Genomic DNA, 11884 nt, shown 5'->3' on the forward strand with positions numbered 1-11884 from the left:
GTCAATACTCTTGATAGTCTCTAAGTGGCTGTGTCATTGGTGTAGACAGACTCGTTGTTGATGCAATACTTACATTTCCAACATACACTTATCGGAGTCCAATGTTTCGGCTGCTTCGTTGGTGTTGTGAGGTTTGAGACCAGGCTGCTAACATGCTGGGTGTGTTTCTTCTGAGTTGTGGCTGACCTTGGTGTCCGATCTATCATTGGTGTGCCAGCGGGGTCTTGCTCTCTCTCAGCCGGGCCGGCTGGCCGTGCCAGTGCGGTCTGGACTGAGAGCAGCGCCGTGCGTCGCCCCTGCTGATATAGCGGACTCGCACGCACTTATCCCCGGAAAGGTAAGGCAGGGGGACTGCGTGCCATTGGGTTCAAGCGCCCTAATCAGGAGACACCAGTTTGGAGGTAAACATGCAGAGCATTTTTAATTAAAGAGCCATACAGACAACCAAAAGTTGTTCCATAATTTAGGTGCCATATAACTAAAAGATCTACCACCTGAGGGTTTTTTTCTGAATAATAGGTGCAGACAGTAAGCCAGCATCCAGTGATCGGAGCGGGCAATTAGAGACATAGGGTTCCAAAAGGTCGTTAAGATATGGAGGAGCAAGACCATTTAAAGCTTTATAACTTAACAGCAACACCTTAACATCTATTCTAAAACTAACAGGGAGCCAATGTGAGGATGCCAGCACGGGGATGATATGCTCTCGCCTCTTGACCCGAGTTAAAATTCTAGCAGCAGCATTTTGTACAAGTTGGAGGCGAGAAATAATGTTGTGGCTAGTCCCAATGAAAAGACCATTGCAATAATCAATCCTAGAAGATATAAAAGCATGCATTAATCTCTCTGCATCCTGCCTGGAGAGAATGCCTCTCAGTCTTGCAATATTTCTTAAATGAAAAAAGGTCATTTTTGTAACATTTTTAATATGTGCTTCAAAAGAGAGGTCTGTATCAAATATAACACCTACGTTAAAGATAATACTAAGAGTGAGAGGATGGCTATTTAAAATAACCATTATAATAGCCTATATTTAAATGGTTTAATTAGTCATATCAATTAACAATGTGTCCCGGTTTTAAGCTTTGAAAATCTGGTCACCCTAATCCATGTACACTGCAGCCCCATCAGAAGCTGTCCGCAATGCCATACATGAGATGAATACGCACACACTAGGCTTTCATAAAAAAAGAGTGAAATAGTCTGAAACTCATCCTGTTTAGTACAGAGAACAAAAAACACAGAAAACAAGACGCTTTTTATAAAAAAAAAAAAACATTATTTTGTTTATACAATTTATTTTAGCATGGTCAGCTCAAATCTGACAGTGTGCAATGAAACGTCAACATGTAGGGAACATGGGAAAAAATTGAACAAATTGGATAATAAATAAAGTAATTATAGCCGTATATACAAAAGGGACCAAAAGCAACGAAAAAAAAAGGATAAAAATGTGTGAAGAAAAAAAGAAACAAAAAGATAATACTAAGAGTGAGAGGACGTCTATTTAAAATAACCATTAAAATAGCCTACATTTAAATGGTTTAATTAGTCTTATCAATTATTTAACAATATGTCCCGGTTTGAGCTTAGAAAATCTGGTCACCCTGATTCATGTACACTGGAGCCCCATCAGAAGCTTTGCAATCAATTGCCTCCAACACTGATGGAAATCCAGCTATGTTATAAAACGCATCTTTTTTTGACGCTGCGGTTGCTGGTCAATGGGAAAATGCATTTAATTGCCTGCCTTACAAACTAACGCATCTGTTACCTAATGCAGGACACGCGACATGGCTGGCTGCGTGACGCCAAATCTGTCTCCTTCGGCTCTCTGAAAAGAGCCTGTTGCATAAAATCTCAATGCCATTCATATTTTCATATGCACAGGTAATGCGTGGCTTCCGTCTGTCAGGCTTTCCGAGTCACACTTTAGTACCTCGCACAAATTGAATATCGCTGCCCGATCTAATCTGGACCGTTGCATGATGTCCTCGTCAGGCAGGTTGTCTGCGTGGCCTATTAGTTCGCAAATGTCGTCTGACATTTCGTTGTTGTTCTCAGTGCAGTGCTGCGGGCTCCTGATGCAAAGGCTGAACTCGATGCTCCTCATTTTACAGCAATACTAGCGACAATGCCAGCAACAGCGACAGCATTACCCATACATGCTACAAGAACAGCGCACAAATCCGTGTTTACAATGACAATTTGCAGTTCCTATGGTGAACGCTAGGCTCTGCCTTTAGGGCTGCTCAGACCAGTCGGAAAATGTTTCCTTAAACATTAAACGTCCCTTATTAAGTTATTTTGGCACAGACAGTTCAAGCATAGCGCCCAGTATTTGGACTATTCCGGCGCTAGGACCCAGCGGAGCCGCGTCTCCCACCGCTGGAGAGGGGAGGCTCCGGAGTCAGAAACCCGACCCCGGAGTGACAGAGTGGCAGAGGCAGGAGACCGGCCAGCCAGGACCGCTACATCCCAGGAATAAACTGCAACTGGTGAGCCGACCCGGGACGAGCGGGGACCGTTACACAGACTGCAGCCTCTCCTCACAACCGTAGAGCGAGAAAGAGAGCAGAAAACAAACGGGACTGGAGCGACTAGCGGCCGAGGCGGAGAAAAACTCCCGAACTTCCAAACCCGGGACCTCTAAGAGCTACTGCAAGTCGGGGGAAAAAAGGAACGTCCCACTTCTTTTTCGACGTGCTGTCATTTCTGGAAATTGAAGGAATTATTATTGTTATTATTCCGACTACATGAGTTAAAAGAAAAAAGAAAACGTGTGCATGACTGCGGGCGCAGATAATTGAGGGGAAAGGCGACTTAAGATGCAATTGCGATTTTGTATATGAAATTGAACAGTGTACAGTGCGGCACTGGACTGCATACAACTAAATACATGCGGAACAACACTGAACCGGGGAGGCGACTTCACTGTGCAAAGCGGACCGGGAAAGCGTTCCGTGCTTCTGATTATTACACGCAAGCGAGTCAGTGCGTCGCAGCTGCACAATCTGAAGAGGAATTCAACAAAAACAAAACAAAAAACAACTATTTTTGAGATCAAGATAAAGTTGTGCACTGGATATATTATTATTAGTTTGATACTGTGCAAAGCGCAATAATTGACCTAAAACACATATACCCGCTGTATATTAAATCTGAAGAATTTGAATACTTTATAACAATACTATTTTATTAAATTATTATTATTATTATTATTATTATTATTATTATTATTATTTAGGGTAATTCTTTCCCAATTTTATTTAGGCTATATATATATATATATATATATATATATATATATATATATTGGAGAGGGAAGGGGACCAGACTGTACGACTGAAGAAGTTAAATCAACCATTTCATTTCCATATTAGACCCCTTCCTGTTTCCTACTATCGAGCGGCGGCTCTGCCTCGGGAGTGCACCCGGGAGAGTATGGGCTGATTTCGGGCCAGCTGTGGTGGGATCGACCGGGATAATGCGGGGGGTGACCGGCGGGGCATCGTTACCGTCGCCGTTCTGGGGGCGCTTTTTCCTCTTGGTCGGGGCGCTCTTGTGGGGGTCCCTGGGAGCCAGCAGCTGCCCGGACCTCTCCACAAGCCGCTGCATCTGCGTGGACGAGAGCTCCAAGCAGGGACACGTCGTTGCAGCTGTCCGGAAAAAAGTGATCTGCAGCGGGGAAGACCTGACAGAACCACCGCTGGCGAGTCTGCTTCCAAACCGGACTGTCACTCTGTAAGTACACAAAACAAGCGAGGTGTTTTTATCTTTGAACTTGGGACACACCTTTCCACATGGCTAGATAAATACACATCTCTCTCTCTCTCCCTCTCTCTCTCTCTCTCTCCCTCTCTCTCTCTCTCATTCTCTCTCTCTCACACACTTTTTCGTAATAGTAAGCAAACAAAATAAACCACAAGCTTTGCAAAATTGGTGTTTAATACGGAGTCTTCTAACCAGATGACAAGCCCCATACATGTATGCATGGTACCGTTCTGGACACAAGACTGCACTTGGAAACATTTCAAATGTCACGCGTGGAGCGTTAGCATTAATCACTCATTTGGAACGGAAGTCCTCGTTGTAACAGCGTGCCCCCTCCAGTGACATGATTCAGTGAACGTTCAAAGTGCCGTCCTGTCATACCTGGCATAGCCTAAATATGTCACCACAGCGCGTAAACGTCAAAGACACGTTTCAGAAATGTAGCTTGTAATTTGAGACCGCTAATTGTGGTTCTGTTTAGATTCTAATTAAACACAATGACCCACTCAGCTGTCACGCTACCTGCTGGATAATTGACTTAGTCCCGCGGTCCATTTAATTTTATTAATGTTCGGACCATCTGTTGCTAGGTTATTGTGTAGAACCTAAACACTGTGCGCATGCTCCAACTAGGTCATGCCTGCTTGAACTGAACTGATTTATGTATTTATTTATTTTAGTATTCATTTTTATTTATTTATGTTAAGGTAGTGCTCGCAATTTCAACAGCAACTTATTTGCGTTTGTTCTTGTATTTTAAGCAATGTTGTGATTTGCAGATAGCTTTCAGACTTCATTGTATGAATACTATATGCAAGCATCTCGTTTTTATTTGATCTTAACACCTTTTTTAAAAAATATAGAAATGATGCATAAATAAATAAACGTTTATCACATGTGCTTTTCTGAGGATAAATAACAAAATATAGTTTTTTGTGCTGTTGATTTGGGGGGTATGAGATTGGTAAATGTTGCTTGAGCTTTGACTTGCTGCTATAGTTATCAAGCTACTTATGTGAGGTACACGGTAATGACAGCGCTGGAGAGCTGAGAGTGGAGTGTTTAGACAAGCGCTCATTATTATTAAGGTGCTGGTAATGACAGCGCTGGAGAGCTGAGAGTGGAGTGTGTAGACTAGTGCTCATTATTATTAAGGTGCTGGTAATGTCAACGCTGCAGAGCTGAGAGTGGAGTTTGTAGACTAGTGCTCATTATTATTAAGGTGCTGGTAATGACAGCGCTGGAGAGCTGAGAGTGGAGTGATTAGACTTGCGCTCATTTAAATATACTGCACAGACTCTTGCATCTCTATTTATCAATGTTCCAAAAACTCACTCTTGCGAAACATTTTTAAACTAATAAATAAACAATTACCATAACGAACATTATGGTGTTCATCGTAGTAATGTTGAGTTCTTACCTGTGTAAACAGGAACACGTTTCAAGTTTGAGACTCATTGTCTGGAGTTTGGTGTTATTTACATTATCATCGATACACTGCGGTTTGAGGTTCAAGCTACATCTGCACATTGTAAGTGGATGAAAGCTGAAAATACTTTTTAAAAACACCATTTTCTTATACCAATACAGTTATAGTATAATTTTAATAGCAAAGCTGTATTTATCTTGAGTATTTCAACTCTGGGGAAACCTCAACGTTTCTAGAAATATATTTCAAGGGCAATTCTCATCCCTCTCATTAAATCTGCATGATGCCACACTCGCTGTAGCGCTCAACGCTGCCTCAGGGGCCGGCTGTATTAAAGGGATCTGATCTGGGATCCAGGCTCCAATCTGAGCAGAGTGTCAGTGATCTTCGAAGGCTTTATAATTCCATGACTCAGAAGCGACTGAATAATACAGCTATTTGCCACATTCATCACTCATGACAATATTGTGCCAGCAATTTATTGTTTTGAATAATTGCTGCAGGAATGTTGTTGGATCTGTTAGGAGGGATGCAATGTTTTTGGTAATGATAGTGCTGGAGAGCTGAGAGTGGAGTGTGTTAGACTAGCTCTCATTATTATTATTAAGGTGCAGGTAATTAACATGCTGGAGAGCTGAGAATGGAGTGTTGTTAATACCAATTTTCATCAGAATGTAATAAGCAGTTTTCCAGATAAATGTGAAGTGCGACACACAGATGGATACTTCCATATATCCTCAGATAAGAAGCAAAGTCATTGAGGTAAGAGTCAGAGGAAGATATTTGCAGCTGCTCTAGATACACAGCCTTCCTTCTACAGCGGGCAGGGGCAATTCCATTACCATTCCAATACCATTTCCAATACCATTCCCAATACCATTCCAATACCATTTCCAATACCAATACCAATACCAATTCCAATACCATTTCCAATACCAATACCAATTCCAATACCAATACCATTCCAATACCATTTCCAATACCATTCCCAATACCATTTCCAATACCATTTCCAATACCAATACCATTTCCAATACCAATACTAATACCAATACCAATTCAACACCATTTCCAATACCAATACCAATTCCAATACCAATACCATTTCCAATACCATTTCCAATATCAATACCAATACCATTCCCAATACAAATACCAATACCAATTCAACACCATTTCCAATACCAATTTAATACCAATTCCAATACCAATTCCAATACCAATTCCAATACCAATTCCAAAACCAATTCAATACCATTTCCAATATCAATACCAATACCATTCCCAATACAAATACCAATACCAATTCAACACCATTTCCAATACCAATTTAATACCAAATTCAATACCATTTGCAATACCATTTCCAATACCAATACCATTTCCAATACAATGTCCAATACCAATCAATTTCCCAATTTCATCAATTCCAACACATCATTGATCAAAATTACAATTAGCAGTGTTCTGTTAAAATGAGCTTCTTGCTGTGGCAACACATTAATTACATTGAAGTTACTGTCACTTAATTAAGTTGGCTTCAAATGAAAGCAGTTGAACAATCACAGCCCTGACTGCAGCCCCAGTCTTCCTGGATTGGCTGCACTGATAGAAATTAAACACATTTTTTCTGGTATAATGGTCGGCTTGGCTGTGATTACCCCCCAGTTCTTCACCTGCCCCTGTAGAGGTTTAGTGGTTTGATGTGAGAGTGGGTTTACTTGATAGCTAATAATATGCTCCTAGCATAAGGAAATCACCATTGTGGTCTCATATTAAAGTGATTGTAGCTGATAAAATAATTTTATAAATCTCAATTACACATCCGTTCACTATGTAGGTCTCAAATGTGTAAACATTTTTAGATCGGATATCTGGTACTACACCAGGTGAAGAAATCAGTTTGCAGGCCATGCTTTCAGTTAACTCGTTTCTATGAACCTCATAACCCGGGTAGGTGCTCCAGTTTCCCCACCCCACCTATGTTTCCATTTCGGGCTCCAAAAAACTGGTCCGATTATCTCGTCCGATTTCACTCCTCGGGCTGGCCTGAATTCTAAACTCTGAATTCGGCTGAGAGGAAATGACATCACTAAATGTCAATCAAAATGTTGTAGGGGGCGGGAGCATACTTCTAACAGGACATTGTGGCTGGTATTAAATTCAGCGGATTTGCCACCTTGGGGGATTTTGACAGTTTTTGAATTGCTATTTTTTAACTTAGCACATTCACAAAGAAAAATGCAACGCAGCTTTGCATTTATATTTTTACTTCCAAAAACATTCAAATGAATGTTTATGTAATTAAATATGTCTGCTAAAACAGTATCTCATTAATAGTAACTCATCATAGCATCTACAGTGTAACTGCAGCAACTTGGAGAACAACACAGAGGCTTTCTAATCGGTTACAGTATTTATCGTTCTTATATAGCCCTTCATTTTAAGGTACCGGTAAACTTTTACGATAAGCATTTGTTGTGTTGCAGTTTTGAAACTTTGGTATGGTTCACAGCGTAACACAGCGGAGTGATCACAGTATCATGTAATTGTAGGGCAGTATTGCCATGAGTGATAACTTTGTTCGCTGTAGTCTGGCAGCTAAATTGTTTATCAAAAGTGTTCTCAGATTTCACTGTAAGAAAAAGAAAAAACAAACAGTACAAACTGTTTCCCCTCCCCTTCCCCTTCCTCTTCTCTCTTTGTCTCTCCTTTCCTCACCCCATCCCACTTATCCTGTCGTTCGCTCTATCACTCCCTCCCCTCTGTTTTCTCCCTCTCTCTCTCACAGTTTTCCCCTACTTCTCTCTCCTCTCCTTTTTTCTCCATCTCCCCCTCTCCCTGTCTCTTCTTGCTCCCTCCCCCTGTCTCCTCTCTGTCTCTCTCCCTGTCTCCTCTCTCCCTGTGTCTCCTCTGTCTCTCTCCTTGTCTCCTCTCTGTCTCTCTCTCCCTGTCTCCTCTCTCCCCTGTCTCCTCTGTCTCTCTCCTCGTCTCCTCTCTTTCTCTCTCCCTGTGTCTCCTCTCTGTCTCTCTCCTTGTCTCCTCTCTGTCTCTCTCCCTGTCTCCTCTCTCCCCGTGTCTCCTCTCTGTCTCTCTCCTTGTCTCCTCTCTGTCTCTCTCTGTCTCCTCTCTCCCCGTCTCCTCTGTCTCTCTCCTTGTCTCCTCTCTGTCTCTCTCCCTGTCTCCTCTCTCCCCTGTCTCCTCTGTCTCTCTCCTTGTCTCCTCTCTTTCTCTCTCCCTGTGTCTCCTCTCTGTCTCTCTCCTTGTCTCCTCTCTGTCTCTCTCCCTGTCTCCTCTCTCCCCTGTCTCCTCTCTTTCTCTCTCCCTGTCTCCTCTCTCCCCGTGTCTCCTCTCTGTCTCTCCCCCTGTCTCCTCTCTGTCTCTCTCCTTGTCTCCTCTGTGTCTCTCTCCCTGTGTCCTCTCTCCCCTGTCTCCTCTCTCTCTCCTTGTCTCCTCTGTGTCTCTCTCCCTGTCTCCTCTCCCCCCTGTCTCCTCTCTGTCTCTCTCCTTGTCTCCTCTCTGTCTCTCTCCCTGTCTCCTCTCTCTCCCTGTCTCCTCTCTGTCTCTCTCTGTCTCCTCTGTGTCTCCCTGTCTCCTCTCTCCCCTGTCTCCTCTCTGTCTCTCCCCTGTCTCCTCTCTGTCTCTCTCCCTGTCTCCTCTCTCCTGTGTCTCTCTCCCTGTCTCCTCTCTCTCCCTGTCTCCTCTCTGTCTCTCTCCCTGTCTCCTCTGCCTCCTCTCTGTCTCCTCTCTCCCGTCTCCTCTCTGTCTCTCCCTGTCTCCTCTCTGCCTCCTCTCTGTCTCTCTCCCTGTCTCCTCTGCCTCCTCTCTGTCTCCTCTCTCCCCTGTCTCCTCTCTGTCTCTCCCTGTCTCCTCTCTGCCTCCTCTCTGTCTCTCTCCCTGTCTCCTCTCTGCCTCCTCTCTGTCTCTCTCCCTGTTTCCTCTCGCTCCCTCTCCCTGTTTCCTCTCACTCCCCCCACATCCCCTTTCAGCATGCCTGTCAACACTGAGTTTTCAAAATAAGGGAGCTTTTGTAAACTGAAGTCTTTGTGGTCTAAATTGAAGTGAATACCTACGCAAGACAAAAACAGAAAACAGAAAACAACCATGGCATGCTTCACAATCACACTCTGTCTTGGCCCCGTGGTTCTTATTGTACTGTAGTTGTAGGCAGCTGATTTGGCAGCAGCCAGTACTTTGTAAACTGGTCCACTGTAGTCATTGGCGACTCGTGGCTTGAAAAACTGCTGGGGCACAGCCCCGCCCCCCGCTCCCCCAAAAAAACTGTGCTCAAACCCGATGCCCGATTTTAACCATTTTTATGTAAACATTAAGCTAGCTTTCTAACATTACCAGATCTTTCATCACAAACAGTTCTACGCCAGATTGTCACAATCAAGAGAGCTGCAAACAACACTTACAGGCAAGGGTCTCTTATGGACAGACAGCTGCACCTGCACTAACCTGAGCGCCTGAAATGGAAGGATCGTCACACTCTTGTGCTGTTCATAACATTCTGAACTACAGAAGAGTCACGTTCGGTTTCTGCTGATGTCTCTGCCGTTGGTGGTTTAGCATTTTTGTTGTAGAAAAACTCCAAACGTAGCTGTCTTTGCCATTTTAACAAGGCTCAAATTCACTCTGTCTTTAGCACATATTTTCGCTGACTGAAAAAGTCTCACACGAGGACAAATATAACGGTGAAAGGTCTTAGACACTCTTTGGTTATGTTATTAAGTTTTGAAAGTTTGAAATAAACTGCGCACTTACGTATATAATTTAATTCGTACTTATGGTTGTTCATTTTTGTTAACTAACATTTGGTGCTCAAAGCAAAGCAAACCATTTTATTTAATTTCACAAATCCTGACTAATTTCATTACCGTCTGACTGACGCAGGTCTGCCGATGGTACCTAATCTTCTGGGGGTTCGGGGGAGGAGGGACTTGTGCACACAGTTGCATTAACTACATTGTATAACTACAGTGCCTTTAAAACAAAAACAAACAAACAAAAATGTACGAACAGCTGATCCAAAAAGAAACTTGGGTTAATTGACAGCAAACCCAACCACTCATTTTTTATGGTATCAACACTGCACTGACATTCACTAGCCTATCAGGCTTTGTTGAGCTGACGGACACGCTGTAGCCTAAACAAATAATCAGAATGAAAACTAATAGGTAGGGCTCTACTTAAATCGCGGTAAATTTACGTATTTTTCACGGGTATGTTGCGGAATAAAATTAGGATTTCTCTGACATTTCGTGGACCTGTTTAAACATTAAATAAACCTAAGTAGACAGTATTTCAGAGCACTATAAAGCCTAAAAATAGTGGTACTTGCTTCAGTACTGTCATTTGTTAAAGGCAAGCATGCAGCATCCCCCTGCACTGGTGACTTGCCCTACATTGAGACTGCACGTCTGCATCCACTGAATTGGTTGGAAGTTAAGGCAAAGCTTTGCCAAGTTATACAGATGTGGAAATCGATTAGAAACAGCCCAAAAACTCGGTTACACAAGGGCATCTGGCATCCTTTAATAAAGTCAATGTATGCAGCACGTTCGTTGTCATGTTATTAGTCCCATCCAATAATTGATTTTATTGGTACCGAGTCAAAACAAAGAAGACGTGGCTATTCGGGTCTAAAATTACAACTAATCAGCAGGTTGAAGCGAGGTGGCTGTGCTGGATCGTTTTAGTACTGATTTAACTTGCAGACAGGAATACTTTTTGTCTGCGCTGACTTTCCAGTTTGGTTTCTGAAAGCTGTTTATTTTACGTTCTGTTCAGCAGCCTCTGAAGTAGCCTTTTGTTTAATGTGTGACTCTGAACCTAAATAGCGGTCGATTGTATTTTCTCCAAAGACACATTACAAGTTGTGCAAAACAATTACCTCCATCTGCATGTACAGTTTCTCTGGGAAATATCTTGAAACGATCACCAGCCGAAATATACTTTGCTTTCTTTGTCGTCCATTTCTACTATTTTACCTCCAATGCTGAAAATTAGATTTTAGAACCTAAATCAAAACAATGCAGCACCTTTGTCCCGCCCCCTCCTGCACAGTACAGGTCACATAAAAGCAGTAAAGACGCACTGATAGGCTGATTAAAACTGTCATTTGAATAGTAAACAAGAACGTTAACTGCTTTGTAGAATTTATTTTGTAAATGTTACTTGTGGATGTTTTTTGTTTGTTTGTTTTTTGCTTAAGTGCAATGCACACGGGACGGCGAAGGAATCAAAAAGAGCTATCTGCAGAAGGAAGATGTGTAGTTTGCGTCACTTGCGGTGTGCAGTAGTTCATTTAAACCATTTTTTTTTCTCTCCGTACTCGTTTGTATTCTTTGGCCCCTAAGAGGTGAATTTCGCGGTGACCCCTCCATTTCACGATTTCCGCGAAATCCGCGAAATCGCGATTTAGGTAGGTCCCTAATAATAGGTAACCGAACTCAGGAATTGAAACAGTTTTGCCGTTTCTCTCTCAGCAGCGTCCAGAACTGTTTTCATTCTGATTTATTTCTTTAGTTATTCAATTAATAATATGTTGTACATTTACCACTCCATCTCCAAGACCTGGATGGACTCGGTTACCGTCCCTTGATGAAGCTGGCTGCACAATCCGTGAAAATGATAATCTTATTAAGTAAGCTGGCCGCTGGAGAGGTCAGCAGGCAG

General features: G+C 42.6%; 1 protein-coding gene across 1 annotated transcript in view; it reads left to right on the forward strand.

Annotated features, from left to right (window-relative positions):
• Positions 1 to 3330: 3330 nt before the first annotated feature.
• Positions 3331 to 11884, forward strand: part of LOC131721009 (adhesion G protein-coupled receptor A2-like) — a 93438-nt gene continuing 84884 nt past the window's right edge. Inside the window, exon 1 of the mRNA XM_059013795.1 lies at positions 3331 to 3744. Within this exon, the coding sequence (XP_058869778.1) occupies positions 3488 to 3744 (257 nt within the window). The 5' untranslated portion in view covers positions 3331 to 3487. The remainder of the gene's footprint in view (positions 3745 to 11884) is intronic.

The sequence above is a fragment of the Acipenser ruthenus genome, chromosome 46 (assembly GCF_902713425.1).
Source record: "Acipenser ruthenus chromosome 46, fAciRut3.2 maternal haplotype, whole genome shotgun sequence".
Lineage (NCBI taxonomy): Eukaryota > Metazoa > Chordata > Actinopteri > Acipenseriformes > Acipenseridae > Acipenser > Acipenser ruthenus.